Genomic DNA, 21,103 nt, shown 5'->3' with positions numbered 1-21,103 from the left:
AAGACATCAGCTACTGCTTCTTCCCCATTTATTAGTCTAATTCTGTTTTGTCAAAATGCTTTCTAAAAAAATCAATTAATTATTTTTAGTTCATTGATGCTTTTTTATTCACTCATTCATTCATATTTATAAGTGGTGTGAAAATTGACAGAAGCTAATATAAAGTGAAACATGGTGGTTCAACTTTTATCCATTCCCAAAGGATACAAACATTTGTGATACCCTTCATTTGTGAAAAGAACAGAGAAAAATATGTCTTTCTAAGTTTGACTTTTGTTATCTCATCATTCTCTTTGTACTTATGCTACATTCTTTTGATGTCTTAATTTATTCCTTCCATTTCATTCTTACCTTTATTTTTCATCTTTTCCTTTGTAACTTTTGTCCTTTGTTTTTCTCCGTATTTTTATCTGTTTCCTTTCAAGTCGTCCCTTCTCTGATTCTGTTTAATTCTACAATTTTTACCTACAATCAGCTTTTCCTTTAATTCTGTTCTTCTTTTTTAAAAAAAAAAAAACTACTTTTTTTTTTATTCCTATTGTATTCCAATGGGGCAACTATTAAGGATTAATCTGTCACTCTTTTGAGCTGTCTTTCTTGAGCAAGGAGAAGAACAAAGGAAAATTGGACATTTCTATTCCATATTTGATTTTGGGTGGTGGTTGGGGATTATTTTAAATATTACAAATGGAAATTAAAAGAACTATCAATACAAATGAAATTCATCAGTAGAACTGTGTTTTTATCCCGGTGGATATTTTCTTCAATGATTTCGCTCTAAATTTATCCAATCTTTCCCTTCCTGTGTGACTGTATAGATGCATCAAATATTCATTCATTCAATAAGTATTTGTAAGACACCTGTTACATGCTAGGCATTGTGTTAGGTGCTGGATATATAAAGAAAGAAATGAATTAGTTATCAACATTGTTGTCCTCATAGTAGTGGTAGGAGGAGTAAGGTAAAATTTATTTAACACCAACATTTGCAACTAGACTGTACCGTGGATGGAGTGCCAGGCTTGAAGTCATGAAGACTCCTCTTCCTGAATTCAAACCTGGTCTCAGACACTAGCTATGTGACACTGGACAAGTCACTTAAATCTGTTTGCCTCAGTTTTCTCATCTGTAAAATGAGCTGGAGAAGCAAATAGCAAACCACTCTAGTATCTTTGCCAAGAAAACCTCAAATATAACTAAAAAGGATTGAACAAAACATTTGCAAAGCACTTTATATATGTTAGCTCATTTAATCCTCACTGCATCCCCATGAGGTAGATGCTATCACTGTCCCCATTTTACTGAAGAAACTGGATAATTTAAGCGACTTGAACAAGGTCATTCAGCTATGGGCTGAGCCACAATTTAATGTCTATTGATGCTAAGTCTTGTACTCTATCTACTGCGCCGTCTAGCTATACCATAAAATGGTGGAAGTGGGTGGATAGGATAAGGATATAATAGAAACATAGATAAGAAAATGCAAAAATATACATAAAAGAGTAATTGCAAAATAATTTTAGAAGAGGCAATGCTTAACAAGTGTAAATGTAGACCTAAAGCATAAAATCTTTGAATTCTGAGAGGTACATGTAGGTGAGACAGGATCTCTTTCTAGTCCCAGGGAACAGCCAACACAAAGTCATGAAGAGAGAAGGGATGTCATGCTTGGGAAACAGTAAGATTTGCTTGAACCCAAAACTGATGAAAAGGAATAATTGCACTGGGGAAAAGAGACAAAAAGTCAGATTGTGAAGGACTTAAAATACCAAATGGAGGAATATGTATTTTATTAACCTAGAGACAATAAGAGTCACTGAAGCTTGGGGAATGATATAATCAGACCTGGTTTTTTAGGAATATCAGTTTGATAGTTCTGTGGTGAATGGATTCAAGAGGGCACAGACAAACCAAGGAGATTAAGTAGGTGGGTTTTGAAATAGTTCAGGAAAGGGCTATCAATGAAGTGAATTAGGGGGATAGATTTGTAAGTGGAGATAATGAATCAGATATGAGAGGTGTTGTAGAGATAGACTCAGTGATACCTGGCCACTGGTTGCAAAGAGAGAAGAGTGGAGGCCAGTTTTCATGACTTTCTAGTTTGGGCCCTCCACATAAATAGGAAAGTAATAATTGGCTGAAAGGTATACAGGATACCACATCCCATTGTGTTTATTGTATCTTGGCTATTTTAAAAAAGTATATGATTTAGTAAAGCAAAATAAAGCCTTGATGGCTTTCTTACAAGTTCTTACAACAAAATGTCTCCTATGTCATATTTATTTAAGATTCCCCAAAGGACAAGTAAAAGAGATAACTTTGGTGCCTCTTACCAAGCAAGGCATACTGGGAGATGTGTTCTCACAGAAGTGTGTACTACTATCAAGGAAGTCATTCCACACAACATACAATTCAAAGAGGAATTCTCTAGAAATTGTCAGATTTTCTAGGTGTTCTTAATTGCTTATAACATTGTACTGATGACGTTAAGACCCAGGATATTTCAGAACTTTGTATAATGAGATCAATGTTCACTCAAAAAGAGTTTGGTTCAATTCACACCGGGAAAAAAATGCATGAGGAATTTCTATTTTCTAGATTATGTCGTGCATTTAGATGGATAACCAACAGAGCTCAGCTATCAACGTATGTATGTATACACACATATACACATATATAGCTGACTATATAGTTACAGATAGTGCTGCATATGTGTAAACAGAAATTATTACTTTGATCCTATGATCATATGAATGAGAGTAATTATAAGAGAATAGAAAGATCCATGGACTAAATTTGAAGAATGTTCATTTGATTTTAAGTTTGTGGAATGCTTTGAAAAATGTTTCCATGAAGAAAACCTTTATGAGAATAACCTTATTAATGTTATAAAATTTTTTGCTTGTCTCCTGTACAGCATTAAGATTTTGTTGATACTTTGATGGGTTCAGATTTTCTCATTCGGAGAATCTTTCCACCAAATCATAGCACAACTCTTACATGCCTTAGAGCTTATTGACCCACTTGTCACACTCTAATATTGCCATTGCAGAACGGTGGAAGAAGCATTTGGGGCTGGGGACTATTTTGAATTTTTTTAAGTCATTAATTGTCCCTGCACTTCATCCTCAAGGGGTCAGAATCCTGGTGGTGGGCTTCTCTGAGTTGACAAAAGCTTAGTCCTTTGCAGGCACATGATAAATTACTGGGACTATAGTTGCAGCATTAATAGCTTGTTTGATAATACTGCTGGATATTTGGTTCCATTGGCATAGTCAGAGGACCTTTCTAGGGTCATCTTTGCACAAAAATGAAGTATTAAAAGTAGAGAAAGACTTTAGCAATCACCCAGCACATCTCTGTATGGAAGTTTTAGTAACATCGTAGCATAAAACCATAAATAAAGGAAAGTGATCCTACAAAGGAAGTGACTTTTCTTAAAAAAAATTTTTTTCGTATAATTCTCAGTACCAAACAGCATATCTGTAATGATGTTGAATTGAATTAAAAATTTGACAGTATACCAGAAAGAAGGCACTTATGCTCTCCCCCTGACTATATAAAATAGGTTTCATTTACCTTATCTTATTGTTTTTCAGCATGTGGAGAAACACTTCAAGAGTCTACTGGCAACTTTTCTTCTCCGGGATTTCCAAATGGCTATCCTTCCTATACACACTGTATATGGAGAATTTCTGTGACTCCAGGGGAAAAGGTATTTTTACAGAAAAACAAATATTTTATTTTAATTGCATATAAAAGAGGTAAGATATGTGTTTTTTTAGAAAGTGAATTTGTTTTAGTTTTTTTTTTGAAGACTCTACCAAAGTGAAAGATTGAAGACCTGTAGAAAATCATAATAGAATGCATTAAGACACTATGACCAAAGTATTATTTAATAGTGAATACAATTCGTGATCCTGCAGTGTCTCATATTCACTTAGTTATTCATTTAGTTACTGTTTAAATACCTAGTATTGGTAAGGCATACAGAGAAAGAATTGCAGAAAACACAATCTGTATAATTTAGTTTAAAGATAAGAGTACTTTCCAAAATTCAAGTAGTATTAGACTATTTGGGCAGCTAGTTGGCACAGTGGATAGAACACTAAGTTTGGAATCAGGAAGATATCTTCATGAATTCAAATCTGGCTTCAGACATTTACTAGTTGTGGGACCCTAGGAAAGTTACCATCTGTAAAACAAGCTAGAGAAGGAAATGGCAAACTCCTCCAGTATCTTTTGCCAAGAAAGCCCCAAATGGTACCACAAAGAATCGGATGTGACTGAAACGACTAAGCAACAACAAAAAATTGACAGGAGCGGAAAAAAGAGAACCTATATCTCTGCTATGTTTTAGTTGTCCTTTGTAGACACCAGTCAGTGGTTATTTTCTTCATGTACACTTCATTATTTCACTAGTCTTGTATCTTTCTAGGTGAGACTGCTACCTATCATAGGTAGTTTCAGACCCAGGCACAAGTTCTCAATTTTTTTGTGATTTTTGTCTATGTCTTTATAAACTCTCTCTAGAGAAGCTACCCAACATAACAGAGGCCTTCCTTTTGTTTCAAAAAATGTCTCCTGGGTACCATTGTAGAAGCACATAAGCACATAGAGGGCTTCTAAAAGGATGAGTTTTGAAAAGCAGAGTTTAATGTTGATTAAAAGTAAGGATGATGTATGAATAATAAACACTGCTCTTTGAGGGTAGAAAAATGTTTAATTTTTACTTTCTAGTCTCTGGTTTCCAGAACAGTGCCTGTGATTCAACAGGTGCTTTATAAATGTTTGATGGTTGATTGTTTGGAATGAGCTATTTGGAAAACTGGAAAGTTTCCAAAGAGATTAAACAAATAGAAGCAAAAATTCCACTGAGTTTTTCAATGATTTAAATAACTAGCTGTCTGAAGTCCAAAAATTGTCTCAGGTATTATTTTTTAGTTATGTCACTCTTTGAATTCATGAATGAAAAGAATTACGCCATGTTCCAGAAAGCCATTTTCATGATGTATAATCTTGTTGACAGATGCTTGTGAGACTCAAAGAAAGAGCAAAAGCACATTTTCAGATTTTGAGTTAGTTTCTTCCTCCACACCATTGCATTTTAATTTCTCTTCTTTCTTTCTAGTAACATTTTAAAAGCAGTGAAAATGCTTCAGTGTTATTCCAGTGGTTGGGACAGGATGCCTGAATGGATTGCCTAAGTCTCTATGTTGACATTCTGTCACTTAGAAAGGGTTACCCCCATTTTTTTAAGTTTAAGGAAATGTCCAATATAGGATAATGTAAAATACTTTTATCTGTGATGTTGTCAGTTACTCTTTTGGCATGCATATATAAGTTATAGATGTATTGAATTACATCCACTCAAATGAGATTTATTGAATAGTTATTCCTTTCAAGATTCTACTTCATGAAAGGCCAGAGAAAAGTGCAGAAACTGAAATAGGCTCTAACTTTTGGAGATACTTTCTTCTCTGTTGTGCAACGTAATTTCTAGCCTGAGTCTCTAATCTAAGTCTCCTATCACTTTGGCAACACAAATGGCATTTAGCGATAACATGCTGGGATGTTTCATGTGGAAATATGAACACATTCAATAGGATTCATAAGGAGGAAAAGGTATATGGAATGCAACTTCCACAGTATCAGTGTTGGAGGGACATCAGGGGCCATCTAGTATAGATCATGCCTAACTAAGAATTCCTTCTTCAGACTCTTTCTCTGCCTTTGGAGACTTTCACTGAGAGAAGGACCTGATAGTTTGTAAGGTGTTATAAAAAGTAAGTACCCCAACATACAGAGGAGAGCCTGCTATCACAGGTTCTTAAATCTGCTTTTCTAAAATTAAAGGCAACTTTTGTGAGGGGTCAACAATCACTTTAATCAAGCACATATATCTATATCTATCTGTCTATATCTATATCTATAGATGTATATACATATCATTCACTTGGTTCTGGAGAAAAGTCAGTACCCTGAACTTCAGAGAAAATACAAAGAAATAATAATCAACAGACATGGCTTACAACTGTGTGACATTATCAGCAAACAAATCCAGCTGTCTGCCCATTATATACATATATAGTTACCAGAGAGAAAAGCACCATTATCTGTGTTTTCAATGCTTAGCAGCTGCCCAGAGTCTCATCTGGCCAAACAAACACTCCCAAATAGTAAGCCCCAAAGTAAAACCTCACCTCACTTATACATTTTTCAGAGTCAGAGGACATCAGAACCCTTGAGAACCACTGCCTCCTTAACAAGACGTGTGGGCCTTCCTACAATTATTGCCAGACTAATGGGGGGGGGGGACGGAAATCTTCCCAATAAGAAGCAAAATTATATTAACAATAAGCAAAAATGCATTATCAATATAGGTATTGTACCGTTTTTAGATATGTCTAATCTCCAGAAAACTAGGGATTCTTTCTCAAGGAAAAAATGTTTTAAAATGCATATCATTAATTACATAGGATTACCAAAGAATCTTTGTAGATGTAGTTTTTATTTTTCTACATCCAACTCCACAGATGTCTGGAAGTATATTTACAGGCCTCTTTGTGGTTGCTGGTTCTTTGGTTAAGGAGTCTGGTTCTAAACATGGAATGCTTAGGGCTGAGTACAGTGTGACTCTTTCTTTCTTATATAGTACTATGGAAAATTAATTTTGTCTCTATTCTACTAAATTTTGCTTTCTAAATAAATTTGTTTACATAAAACCAATATTTTTTGAAAAAGCCTTTTGCTTATTCAAGTTTCCTTGTCAAACTCTTTTTAAAAATTAGGTAATGAGATTTTTACCTGTTTGATCTATATAAATCCATACTTCTCATATCTTATCTTTTAAGTGGGATAAATTAAGTAGAGGGATTTGCTACCCATAGAAGGCACAAGGTGGATTGAGAGACACAGCAGTCTAATGACAGTGATGGAGGTGGGCTTGTCATCATGTAGGGGAAATTATAGGATATCCCCTGATGAAGGAATAAGCCAGAATTCAGGTTCACTGACAAAGGATTTCTTCCACAGGTAGCACAGGGTAGTGGGACAAGCATCAGCCAAGGAGTTAGAAGACAGCTATATTTTTACTCCTGTGGCTGCCACTGAGCAACTGTCTGATGCAGGGAAGTTACTTCATTCAAATTTTATACTCAGGAAAAACCTTTGACCTCTGTTGTCCTCAATTTTCTCATTGTACAATGAGGAGGTTGGATTAAATGATCTCTAAGGTCCTTCATGGCTCTGAAATTCTATAATTCTGTTGGAGGATTTATGGACATAGTCATTTAGAAACCACCATTCCCTCTTCTAACAATTGTGGAGGAAATCTAGACTCTATTGGAACAGAAGTGGTAGGGCTTAAAGAGCATGAAAAAATTCTGGCTTTAATTTGGATAGAAGGACACAGCTCTTGGAACTTGACTCAGACCTGGTTAGACCTGTCTTACCACATGAAGACCTTAGGAGGAATAATAAAATGGCATATAAAACAACACTATAAATATTGTCAGGCCTCCACATTTTGGGAATCAGGTAGTAATTTGTATAAATAGTATCTTTTCCAAAGGCTGTTAATATTTAGTTTAGAGAATGACTTTCCTCATCTTGGGAGGATGGACAGGGAAAGAGCAGCAATAGATTTGTTTATTTTTCTTTCCCCAGAGCATCCATAGTATGTCCTAGAACACCCTGGTAAGTGCAGAAAACTAGGTTAGCATTTATCATTTGCCATGGAATAACCACAGATAGTCGCAGAGGGAATAATTAAAAATTCATCATAAATACTAAAGGAAATTCATCATCAAAATGTTTGGAGTTACTTTGAATATTCTAAAATTCTAAATAAATTACATAAAATTGATATTATTGGAGCAAAAGTTGAAAAATAATTAGTAGGTATCTGGTAATTACTATTGTAGTTGGAAAACATAATGAGAAAAAATCATAATGAAATATGTGATGTGGTATGACAAATTTTTGATGTGTGATCCTAGCAATGATATACTCTCTCTGGTGATACAAATGGCACCCCTTCCATAAAACTCTTACCCATGAAAATCTTATCTGTATACTTCCACAGAGTTTAAATTGTAGAACTCATCCCACCTGTTTGGGAGAAATGACCTTCCTAAGAAATCTTATATAGATAACAGTGGACCATGTCCACATCCATAGATTTTCCCCTCACTTTTCAGAAAAGAATAAAAAAAGAAAACCTTGGGTTATATTTGCTGACCCAATTTTAGTAATTCTTGATCTGTGATCTTTTCCACAAGATTACATAATGCTGGCACTGGAATTAGATCCAGAAAACATCAATTTTAATTCTGCCATTGCTTCTTGTGATTGTGGACCTTTTTGAGTCCGATGGGGTCGGCAACTGTAAATGGCAACAGTAATACATTTCTTCCCACCCTCCCTCCCTCCTCCTTCCCTCTCCCTTTTTTCTTTCTTTTCCCTCCTTTCCTTCTTCTCATGGTGGATTTTATTATCAAATATGATCAGGGTTATGAAAGTGGCTTTTGAACTGTAAATCTATAGTAGGGGCAGATGAAATGTTAACCATTGTGAGAAATGTTTTTAAGAAGGGCATTAATCATCAAATGGTATGCGTTTATTAAATAATTACTAAATGCTAAGCAATGTGCTAAGTAGTAGATATCCAAAGACAAGAAGGAAAACAGACCTTTTTCCTCAAGTAAACTTGCCTTTGATTAGCAAATATAATGTGTGCTCACACAAGATTATCCCAAATAGCCTCAAAATAAATACAAGAACATTTTTAGAAAGAAGAGAAACTAGTACCCATATGTATCAGGAAAGGCATGAAATATGATGTGGTGTTTTAGCTGATTCTAAAAGGCTGAAATGGGGAGAGAGGACAGATATGAGAGAGAACCTGGGCAAAGTAGTGGAGACTGGAGAAAGAGATTGTTGTCTGTTGAGGAACAGTTCAAAGACTATTTTGGCTGGACTCTAGGGGTGTGTGAAGAGATGTAATTTATAACCAGCTTTGGTTGAAGTCAGGTTATCAGAGGCTTTAAATGTTGGACAAAGGACTTCTTATTTGATCATGGAGTGAATGGAGAGCTGCTGGAGTTTATTGAACTTGGCAGTAACATGTGCAGACTTATGCTTTTAGAATATCCCTCCAAGGGGGAAAATGTAGATCCTAATAATGTCTGGAAGGATATGCTCCAAAGGTGTCTTAAGAACTACTCAATGTGTTAGTCACAAGAAATACATTTTGGAAGTATATGAAGTAAAATTGACCAAATGACACCAGCTTATGAGAACAACAACAACAACAACAACAACAACAAAAAAACAAAACACGTGGCAAAAAAAATGTTGTACCTTTTTAGTTGTAAATCCTTTCTCTTTCAACATTGCTTATTAACGTTCATTCTTTTGCAAAAGCAAAATGTGATTCATTTTCCACTTATGTTAGCTTTTTTTTCTCTATATACCAAAACAACTTCTAAAACCTTCCGAACAGCAGAAAACCAGATAGTCCTATGCTCTCCATTCTTCATTTCTTCTATGGTTATTAATCATTATGACCGATGACAAGTAGAGTTGAATGGGGCAGTGGGAGTGACAAATGGGCTGCACTGATGCACAGTTTCTAATTTATGGTTTGTTATTCTTAATTATCTTAAATCAGAAAGGTTTGTTGGATGATACTTGAAGTTTATGGTGTGTTATTCATTCCATTGCATCAAAAACCCCCCATGAGGCAGTTAGGTGGTGCAGTGAATTAGAGCACTGGTCCTGGAATCAGGAGGACCTGAGTTCAAATCTGACCTCGGACCCTTGACTCTTATTAGCTGTATGACCTTGGGCAAGTCACTTAACTCCAATTGCCCTGCCTTCTCCCCTCCAAAAAAAAAAAAAAAGCCTAAGAATGATGCTATTTTATTTAAGATACAAACAGGAAAAATCCTTTATGTTTTAGAACTTCATAGGTTACCTTTCTCCCCACATTTTTTTTTCTCTTAATGTACTAGTCCATCTTTCTTTGTTGTACTCATGTAATCCTTTCTCTTCCATTGCTCTGCTTTTGATTTTATGTGCTACTTTTTCATTTTAAGTCATATCCCCTTTACATTTCTTAACTCTACACTTCCCTTTCTCTTGACATGTATCTTTCCCTAAATGAACATACATACATGTATAAACGTATACATTTTCTTCCACCCCATTTGCCCTTTCTCCTTTCTTTTTTCCTATTCTTCTCTTAGCATGAAATCCATGTATTACTTTATTCAGATATTATTTTGCCCAAATATAAATTAGGAGAGTATCCAAGGAAGACTGAAGATTAAACAACTGTATTATAATCTTTGCATAACTGAAAATGTTGATGATGAATTATTTCCTTATTATAAATTATTTCACGTGAATTTTTTCTTCAAATAATATAGTTGAATATAAACTTTTCCTACTTTATCCTTTTGCTTTTGGTTGGCTCACCCAGGGTGAGAGAAGAGTAATGCATAGTAAGTAGGAAGCAAGGTCATTTCTCACTTGGATATATGCTTTTTAAAAGTCAAAGTAGTGATAGCTGACAGTGTCATTGGTGAAAGCCCAGAAGTCACTGTCTTTATGTCCAGATACCTCAGGAGTACTGACATGTCAAAGAGATCCTTCCCCATCCTTATTGCCCTGCTCTAGATGTTCTTCACACTTTCAGTATTCTTGTTTATTTTAATTTTGATATACAGATTGAACATATTACTCCAGGACATGTGAGTTAACCAAGGCAGACAACTGTGCTTGTACTTCCCTTTTCCTGGAAGTCCATGCTTCTCCTAACATAGCCCAAAGTCATATTAGTTTTTTTTTCTTTTTATTACCATATTATAGCCAACTCATTTGGAGCATGCAGTTTATTGACATTACCAAATAATTTTCTGACAAATTCCTTTTTTTGAAAGTGCTTCTTTCATCTAAATGTTAACATAATAACATAAGATAATGATCTTCTACTTGTGATAGTGGGTTTTTTAACCCATGTGAAAGACCTTCCATTCAGCTCTATGAATTTTCATCTTATTAGATCTAAGCAAGTGTTCCAGCATGACACAATCTTCAATTCAGTATGTTCGCTTTCCTTCCCCAGAGGTTAAATGACTTGCTCATGACTATACTAATTATGTAAGCAGCAAAGTTTTGTATTCAGATCTTTCAGATGCAAAAGTCTCTGTGTACTGCTCCATTCTACCTTTCACTTTGCATATAATAAGTCCTAAATAAATACTTGAGGCAGGATGTATCACTAAGTCAATATTCACAGCACTGGTGGTAATTATGAATATGCCAGTGTAGTTCTCAATTGCAAAATATAACAGACTCTCCATATGGAAGGTAGAAGAAAAAACTGAACTGCCAGTTCATATGCTTTGGCCATTTTTGAATTGGGCAATGACTTGTACTGCTATAAATCTGATTCACTTGTGCATATATTTTAGAAATGAGACCTTTATCATAGACACTAGTTGCAAAAATTCTTTCTCAGTTTTTTGCTTCCCTCCTTATCTTGTTTCATTGATTTTGTTGTGCAAAAACTTTTCAATTTCATGTAACCAAAATAATACATTTTGCACCTCAAAATATTCTCTATATTTTGTTTGGTCATAAATTTCTCCATACTTCATAAATCTGGCAAATACAATATCCCTTGCTCCCCTAATTTGTTTATAGTATCAATCTTTATACCTAGATCATGTACCCATTTGGACTTTATTCTTGAGTACAATATCAGACATTGGTCTATGCCCAGTTTCTGCTACACTGTTACCCAGTTTTACCAATAGTTTTTGTCAAATAGTGAGTTCTCATCCCAGAAATTGAGGTCCTTAGGTTTATCAAACAGTAGATTGCTATGCTCATTGACTACTGTGTCTTGAGTACCTAACCTATTCCATTGGTCTATCTCTCTAGTTCTTAGCCAGCACCAAATAGTTTTGATGGTTGCTGCTTTATAATACAATTTGAGATCTGGTGTGGCTAGGCCACTTTCCCTCACGTATTTTTTTCATTATTTCCCTTTATATTCCAGACTTTTTGTTCTTCCAGATGAATTTTGCTATTATTTTTTCTAGCTTTAGGAAATAATTTTCTGGTATTTGATTGATAAAGCACTGTATAAGTAAATCAATTTAGGTATAATTGTAATTTTTGTTATTTTAGCTCGGCCTACCCATGAGCAACTGATGTTTTTCCAATTACTTAAATCTAACTTTATTTGTGCGAAAAGTGTTTTGTAATTATGTTCAAATAGTCCCTGGGTTTGTTTGGCACAAAGACTCCCAGATATTTTATAATGTCTACCAGAACTTTAAATGAGACTTCTCTTTCTCTCTCTTACTGTTGTGCTTTGTTAGTAATATATAGGAATGTAGATGATTTATGTGGGTTTATTTTGTAACCTGCAACTTTCCCAAAGTTCTTTATTTTGTTTTTAAATTGAATCTTTAGGATTCTTGAAGTGCATCATCATAAGGTCTGCAAGGAATGATAACTTCATTTCTTCTTTGCTGATTCTAATTCCTTCAATTTCTTTTTCTTCTCTTATTGCTAAAACTAACATTTCTAGTACCATATTGAATAACAGTGGTATTAAGGGACATCCTTGTTTCACCCTTGATCTTTAATGCTTACTGATAGTTTTAGGGAAATAGTACTTATTACATTAAGGAAGACTCCATTTATTCCTATGCTCTTCAGTATTTTCAATCGCAATGGGTGTTGTGTTTTGTCAAAAGTCTTTTCTTTCATCACTTGAGCTAATCATATGGTTTGCTAGTTTTCTTGTCGATATAATCAATAATGTTGATAGTTTTCCTAATATTGAACCAGTCCTGCATTCCTAGATCCTACTGGATCACAATTTATTTTTCTTGTGATAAGTTGCTGCAATATTTTTTGTAATATCTTATTTAAAATTTTTGCATCTATATTCATTAGGGAAATTAGTCTATAATTTACTTTCTCTGTTGTGGCTCTTCCTGGTTTAGGTATCGGAACCATATTTGTATCATAAAAAGAATTGGGAGGACTCCTTCTTTGGCAATTTCCCAAATGGTTTATATAGTATTGGAATTAACTATTCTGTAAATGTTTGATAGAATTCACTTGTAAATCCATCTGACCCTGGAGATTTTTTTCCTACGGAGTTCATTGATGGCTTGTTTAATTTCTTTTTCTGAGATAAGGTTATTTAAATATTTTATTTCCTCTTCTGTCAATCTGGACAATTTATATTAAAAGAAAATATTCATCCATTTTATTTAGATTGTCAAATTCATGGGCTTACATTTGGCTAAAGTAATTTCTAATTATTGTTTTAATATCCTCCACATTGGATGTGAGTTCACCCTTTTAATTTTTTATATTGGTGTTCTGGTTTACTTATTTTTTTAAATCAAATTGACCAAAGGTTTATCAATTTTATTGTTTTTTTCATAAAACCAACTCTTATTTTTATTTATTAGTGCAAAAATTTTCATAATTTCAATTTATTACTCTCTTCCTTTGTTTTCAGTATTCCTAATTTGGTATTTACTTGGAGATTTTCAATTTGTTCTTTTTTTGCTTTTTCAATTTGCATGCCCAATTCGTTGATCTCCTCTTTCTCTATTTTATTCATGTAGGCATACAATGATATTAAACTTCCTCTAAGAACTGCTTTCGCTGCATCCCATAAGTTTTGGTCGGTTGTTTCATTATTGTCATTATCTTGAATGAAGTTATTGTTTCTCTGATTTGTTGTTTAACCCACTCATTTTTTAGGTTAGATTATTTAGTTTCCAATTAATTTTTTATCTATTTTTTCATAGCACTTTATTACATATAATTTTTATTTCATTATGATCTGAAAAAGATGCATTGACCATCTCTGCCTTTATGCACTGAAATGTGAAGATTTTATGTCCTCGCACATGGTCAATTTTGTATATGTGCCATATACCACTGAGAAAAAGTCATATTCTTTTCTATCACGATTCAATTTTCTCCAGAGGTCTATCATAGCTATCTTATCCACAGTTCTATTCACCTTCTTAACGTCTTTCTTGTTTATTTTAAGGTTAGAGTTATCAAGTTCAGAGAGTAGGAGTTTGAGTTTCCCCACAGTATAATTTTGTTTCCTATAACTCAAGAAGACAGAATTTGTATGCTGTACCACTTGATTCATACATGTTTAGTAAAGATATTGCTTCATTGTCTATGGTGCCTTTTAGCAGGATATAATTTCCTTCCTTCTCTCTTTTGATTAGATCAATTACCACATCTGCTTTGTCTGAGATTAGGATTGCTACCCCTATTTTTTTTTTTTGTATCAGCTGAAGCATGATATATTTTGCTTTAACCATTTAACTTCACCCTGTGTTTATCCCTCTGTTTTAGAAGTGTTTCTTAGAAACAACATGTTGTAGGGTTATGGTTTTGAATTAATTCTAATTTCCACCTCTGCTTTATGGGAGAGTTCATCCTATTCACATTTATAGTTATGATGGCTGTCTGTGTCTTTCTCTCCATTCTATCGCCTCCTGTTTATCCTTTTATTTCTCACTTCTCCCTTCCTCTCTACAATAGAGTTTTATTTTTGACCATCCCATCCCTCAGTCTTCCCTCTTTTTTATTCCCTTTTCCCCTTACTATTTCTTCCTTCCTTTTTAACTGTCCCTCTATTATCTTCCCCCTTTCCCCTCCTACTTAGATTTCTATACTTAACTGAGTATGTTGTTCCCTCCTTGAACCAAACCAGATGAGCATAATTCTCAAATAATTCTCATCTCCTTCTCCTCTTCCTCTACTATAATATGTTTTTGTGCCTCTTGCCATGATGTAATTTACCTTTTTCTGCCTCCTTCTTTTTTCCCCATTTGACCTTTTTATTTCCTTCTTGAGTCTTGTATTTGAAGATCAAATTTTTTATTGACTTCTGGCCTGTTTATCGAGAGGATCTGGAAATCCCTTATGTCACTGAATGTTCATCTTCTTCTGAAGTAATATGCTCAGTTTTGCTGGGTATTTGATCCTTGTTTGTAGTCCAAGCACTTTTCCTTATAAAATATCATATTCCAATGCCTTTGATATTTTAATTTAGAAGTTGCAAGGTCCTGTGTGATCCTGACTGTAATTTCTAGATATTTCAATTATTTCTTTTTGGCTGCTTGCAGTATTTTATCCTTAACTTGATATTTTTGGAATTTGGCAACAATTTTGCTTGGTATTTTCAATTTAGGATCTCTTTCTGTAGGACATTGGTGGATTAATTCGATGAGTATTTTGCTCTCTGGATCTAGTACCAGAGGACAATTTTCTTTGATGATTTCTTGAAAGACATTATCCAGGCCTTTTTTTGTCTGGTAGACCAACATTTCTTAGATTTTATGTCCTGGATGTATTTTCTTGGTCAGTTGTTTTTCCAGTGAGATATTTTACATTTTCTTCTATTTTTTCATTCTTTAGATTTTGTTTGACTGATTCTTGATGCCTCATAGACTCATTAGCTTCTACTTGCACAATTCTAATTTTTGAAAATTGTTTTCCTCAGTTGACTCTTGTACCTCCTTTTCCCTTGGTCCAGTTTCTCATTTTAAGGAGCTTTTCTCTTCTGTGAATTCTCTTTTCATTTTGACAGTTGTATTTCTAAAAGCATTCTTCAATTTTTCTTCTACCTCTCTTATTTGGCTTCTAGCATCCTTCTTGAGCTCTTCCACCAATGCTCTTTGAGTTTGAGACCAGTTTATATTGCCTTTTGAGGTTTCAGATGTGAGTACAGTATCAATGCTGTCCTCTTCTGTATTTGTAATTTGGTCTTCACCGTTTCCATAGTAAGAATCTATGCTTTTCTGTTTTGCTTCTTTGTCATGATGATTGCCTTTTTCCTGACTTTTAAAGTGGATGTCTGCTTCTGGGGCACAGGAAGTTTTCTCCCACTTTTCTTGTACTGAGAAGTTGAGAGTTTGGGTATTTTGGTCTCTGCTTCTTTCAGCTAGAATGCTGCAGCTTACCTAATGCTGAGCTGACTGGTGTGTGCCAAAGCAGAGGTCAGGTGATGTCTTTCTGAGTTTCCCAGAGTTATACTGAATCTCCTGGTGTGAGGTGTGGGGGTAAGGGTGGTCTGTCTGCAGGAGGTCTCCTCCTCACCTGAACTAGAGCATAGGCAGCCTCAGTGGCTGGTGAACCCCCTTCTGTGCTACGGTCTGCCCAATTCCCCTGGCTTTGCTAAAGCATGCCTGTGGTACTGGTTTTGGAGTTTACAGGCTCCATACCCTTAGACTCAGGATATCCTCCTGGTTCTCTGAGGTGGGATTGCCTGAGATACCTCCTATCCTGCACTAGTCACATTCATCCACAGGCAGAGTGACTGTTCTTGTTGATCTCCCCAACCTTCCAAGCTGAGAGACTATTTACCCCTTTAGCTGATCCTATTGTTCCAGGATATTTCCTGGGGCATTATTCTCTGTTTTTTTTTTCAAGGTCAACAAAGTGGAGAGGAGAGAACTTGTAGTTTACTCTGCTGTCTTGGCTCCCACAAGCTCATGTCAGTGACTTTCAAACATTTAGTCTGTGGGCTGATTGCCCCAGAAGTGACTGCTGCTGTTACCCGGTACCCTACGCTTCTCTCTCTGTCAGTTCCAATGGACTCTCATCCTGGCCTGATAAGTTTGAGTATCCATACTGTTGCTTCTGTTTCAGTCTGCCCTGGTGGTTCCTGCTTCACTCCACTATGGCAGGGAATGTACTAGTGGAACCTGTGTGCCACGCGATCCCCAAGCTTTGTGAATTAGATCCTTCCCTTCGACCTTCCTGACTATCCTGGGCTGGAAACCTGCCACACTTCTCCTAGTGGATTCTTCCATTCTGAAATTTGTTCAGATTTTCGTTTTAGTGGTATGTGAAAGAATTTCTGGTAGCACTGAGGTGAGTCCATGCTTTCACTCTGCCATTTTGTCTCCACCCATTCGTTGTTCTGTTTTGACAGCTTGATGTACTGCCATAAGTTCAGGATACTGACTATTTCCACCCACCCCAGTATTTTTCAAAGTCTGCCTAGTACATCGGTTATGGGCTGCTACTTTCCAATGTCTTTTCTGGGTCAGATATTTTGCTATCCCCTCAGTAAACCATGCATGTCTCTTTTTTTTTTCAGTTAATCCATCATATCCCTCATTCCATCTTACCAAGGACTGTACCAACTGTTCCTTTCATTCAGAGGGTTAAGGTGAGGTTCATCCTCCATGTCTCAGAGGGTGTATCATTTTCCTTAGTATCTACTTTTGCTGTAGATTCATGTAAAGCAGAAACTCCACTTTTGCCTGCTTTACATCTGTTTTGAATATACAATTTCCATTTAATTATGCCAGCCCATTGAGCATGTCTGATTCTGTGAGAAGCTGGGGTAATCATTCCCCAGGTCATAATTGGGGTTCCAGCCTTTAATATTACTTCATGCCCCAAAGTCAGTTGTTTGGTCTCTACCAAAGCCCATACAGGTAACAAATACCTTTCAGAAAGTATATATTGAATTCTAGATAAAGGGAGTTTTCCTAGATCAAAATCCTAGGGGTACATTTCAATTTTGTTGTTTTTGCCATAAACTCTAGCTTGCACAGTAATCCTTTACAGTCACTTACAATTTTACTGGGTCTCTTTGTGTAGGCCATAAATCTCAGGCCAATTTTGTAATGGCCTTCCCTTCTTTGAAAGCTTTACTCTGTTCAAGTCCCAAATCAAATTCATATTTTTTCCTACTAATCTTACATAAGGGTTTCAAAATTTGTCCTAGATGCAGTATGTCATGTTGTCAATATCTAACTAATAGCTGTGTACCAAGTCCCATCATATTTCTGGATCTTTTCTATTAAGGTAACAGTATCTGGAATAGCAACATACAAGGGATGAGTCACCTTATTGAATTATCTATAATCCATTGTCATCCTCCATTTTCCATCTGACTTTCGTACTGGCCAGAAAGGTTAGTTCCATCAACTGGTTGTAGGGACAACATTCCTGCCTCAATATAACCCTTTAGAGTATTTGCAATTTCATTTTGCCCACCTGGCACATGATACTGCTTCAAAGTAATTACTTTAGAAGGTTCAGATAAAGTGATTGGGTCCACTTTTTTTCATTTCTTTTTTTTAAATTTATTTATTTATTTAACTTTTAACATTGATTTTCACAAAATTTTGGGTTCCAAATTTTCTCCCCATTTGTCCCCTACCCCTACCCCAAAACACCGAGCATTCTGATTACCCCTTTCACCAATCTGCCCGCTCTTCTATCATCCTTCCCTTCCCTTATCCCCATCTTCTCTTTTGTCCTGTAGGGCCAGATAACTTTCTATACCCCTTTACCTGTATTTCTTATTTCCTAGTAGCAAGAACAGTACTCGACAGTTGTTCCTAAAACTTTGACTTCCAACTTCTCTTCATCCCTCTCTCCCCACCCATTTCCTTTGGAAGGCAAGCAATTCAATATAGGCCATATACGTGGAGTTTTGCAAATGACTTCCTTAATAGTTGTGTTGTGTAAGACTAACTATATTTCCCTCCATCCTATCCTGCCCCCCATTGCTTCTATTCTCTCTTTTGATCCCGTCCCTCTCCAAGAGTGTTGACTTCAAATTGCTTCCTCCTCCCATTGCCCTCCCTTCCATCCTCCCCCCCACCCTGCTTATCCCCTTCACCCCCACTTTCCTGTATTGTAAGATAGGTTTTCATACCAAAATGAGTGTGCATTTTATTCCTTCCTTTAGTGGAATGTGATGAGAGTAAATTTCACGTTTTTCTCTCACCTCCCCTCTTTATCCTTCCACTAAAAAGTCTTTTGCTTGCCTCTTTTATGAGAGATAATTTGCCACATTCCATTTCTCCCTTTCTCCTCCCAATATATTTCTCTCTCACTGCTTAATTTCATTTTTTTAAGATATGATCCCATCTTATTCAATTCACTCTGCTGTGTGTGTGTGTGTGTGTGTGTGTGTGTGTGTGTAATCCCACTCACTACCCAGATACTGAAAAGTTTCAAGAGTTACAAATATTGTCTTTCCATGTAGGAATGTAAACAGTTCAACTTTAGTAAGTGCCTTATGACTTCTCTTTGCTGTTTACCTTTTCATGCTTCTCTTCATTCTTGTGTTTCAAAGTCAAATTTTCTTTTCAGCTCTGGTCTTTTCATCAAGAATGCTTGAAAGTCCCCAATTTCATTGAAAGACCATTTTTTCCCCTGAAGTATTATACTCAGTTTTGCTGGGTAGGTGATTCTTGATTTTAGTCCTAGTTCCTTTGACTTCTGGAATATCATATTCCACGCCCTTTGATCCCTTAAAGTAGAAGCTGCTAAATCTTGTGTTATCCTGATTGTATTTCCACAATACTTGAATTGTTTCTTTCTAGCTGCTTGCAATATTTTCTCCTTGACCAGGGAACTCTGGAATTTGGACACAACGTTCCTAGGAGTTTCTCTTTTTGGATCTCTTTCAGGAGGTGATTGGTGGGTTCCTTGAATACTTATTTTGCCCTCTGGTTCTAGAATCTCAGGGCAGTTTTCCTTGATAATTTCATGAAAGATGATGTCTAGGCTCTTTTTTTGATCATGGCTTTCAGGTAGGCCCACAATTTTTAAATTGTCTCTCCTGGATCTGTTTTCCAGGTCAGTTGTTTTTCCAATGAGATATTTCACATTATCTTCCATTTTTTTATTCTTTTGGTTTTGTTTTGTGATTTCTTGGTTTCTCATAAAGTCATTAGCCTCCATCTGTTCCATTCCAATTCTGAAAGAACTATTTTCTTCAGTGAGCTTTTGAATCTCCTTTTCCATTTAGTTAATTCTGCTTTTGAAAGCATTCTTCTCCTCATTGGATTTTTGAACCTGTTTTGCCAATTGAGTTACCCTATTTTTCAAGGTGTTATTTTCTTCAGCATTTTTTTGGGTCTCCTTTAGCAAGGTGTTGACCTGCTTTTCATGCTTTTCTTTCATTTCTCTCATTTCTCTTCCCAGTTTTTCCTCCACCTCTCTAACTTGATTTTCAAAATCCTTTTTGAGCTCTTCCATGGCCTGTGCCATGTTTATTTTGGGTATGTGGGATACAGAAACCTTCACTTCTGTGTCTTTCCCTGATGGTAAGCATTGTTCTTCCTCATCAGAAAGGAAGGGAGGAATTATCTGTTCACCAAGAAAGTAACCTTCTATAGTCTTATTTTTTTCCCTTTTCTAGGCATTTTCCCAACCAGTGACGACTTCTGAGTTTTCTTTCTACACCCACCACGCCTCCAGATCTGCCCAGCCATCAATTGGGGTCTGAGATTCAAATGCTGCTTCCCAGCCTCAGGGCTTTGGGCAGGGGTGGGGCTGCTATTCAGTGTGAGATTAAGTTCAGGTACTCAGGTTGTGGCAGGGCTGCCTCACAGGGCTCAGTTCCCTCAGCGGGTTGCTGTGGAGACCTTCAGCAATGATCTGGGCTCCTGCTTGCTTTGGGCGCCCCTGTCTGCTGCTGCCCCCACTGTTGCCTCCTGAGGGGGCCTGAGTTATGGGGACACCCCGGTCCCCTCTTGACCAGCCAAAGAGACCCTCTCACTGACCCTTGTCACCTGTGGGTGGAGGGACCTGTGTGGCTGCTGGAGATTCTGTCCCTGAAGCCTGCTGGGATCTGCTCCTCTCAGTGCCTCAGGGCCAAGGCAGGGCTGGGCTTCGCTCTGGGTCCAGTGTGCGATGGACCTTTCACGTCAGGTTTTCAGGTCTCTCTGGAACAGAAATCTCGTCTGCTCCGTTGTTCTGTGGCTTCTGCTGCTCCAGCATTTGTTGGGAGTTCTTCTTTACAGATGTTTTATGGGCTGTGGGTTCGGAGCTAGTATATGTGTGTCTTTCTACTCCCCCATCTTGGCTCCTCCCCTCGATTGGGTCCATTTCTATTTTACCCACTAAAACTATTAATTCCTATCTGACTTACTGCAAATTGGTATCTCCCCTCAGGAATATTTAGTCATATCTCTTTATCTCTTCCAGTGATGTATTCAGGAATGGGTACAATTACCATGATATATTCTTTCTTAGGTAATTGTTCACTTTTCATCATGAG

The 21,103-nt window shown here is 36.3% G+C and overlaps 1 protein-coding gene across 4 annotated transcripts in view; it reads left to right on the top strand.

Moving 5' to 3' along the window:
- TLL1 (tolloid like 1) overlaps nt 1-21,103 on the top strand; it is a 410,556-nt gene that overhangs the window by 264,571 nt on the left and 124,882 nt on the right. For all 4 annotated transcript variants that reach the window (XR_011973863.1, XM_072639726.1, XM_072639725.1 and 1 more), the window contains exon 9: nt 3,600-3,715. Coding sequence is in view for 3 of the 4 variants with exons in the window: in XM_072639726.1 (XP_072495827.1) it covers nt 3,600-3,715 (116 nt within the window). In the remaining variant the exon portion in view is untranslated. The remainder of the gene's footprint in view (nt 1-3,599; nt 3,716-21,103) is intronic.

This window comes from Notamacropus eugenii, chromosome 2, assembly GCF_028372415.1.
Source record: "Notamacropus eugenii isolate mMacEug1 chromosome 2, mMacEug1.pri_v2, whole genome shotgun sequence".
NCBI classification, from domain to species: domain Eukaryota; kingdom Metazoa; phylum Chordata; class Mammalia; order Diprotodontia; family Macropodidae; genus Notamacropus; species Notamacropus eugenii.
This window is presented reverse-complemented; position numbering and strand designations above follow the sequence as displayed.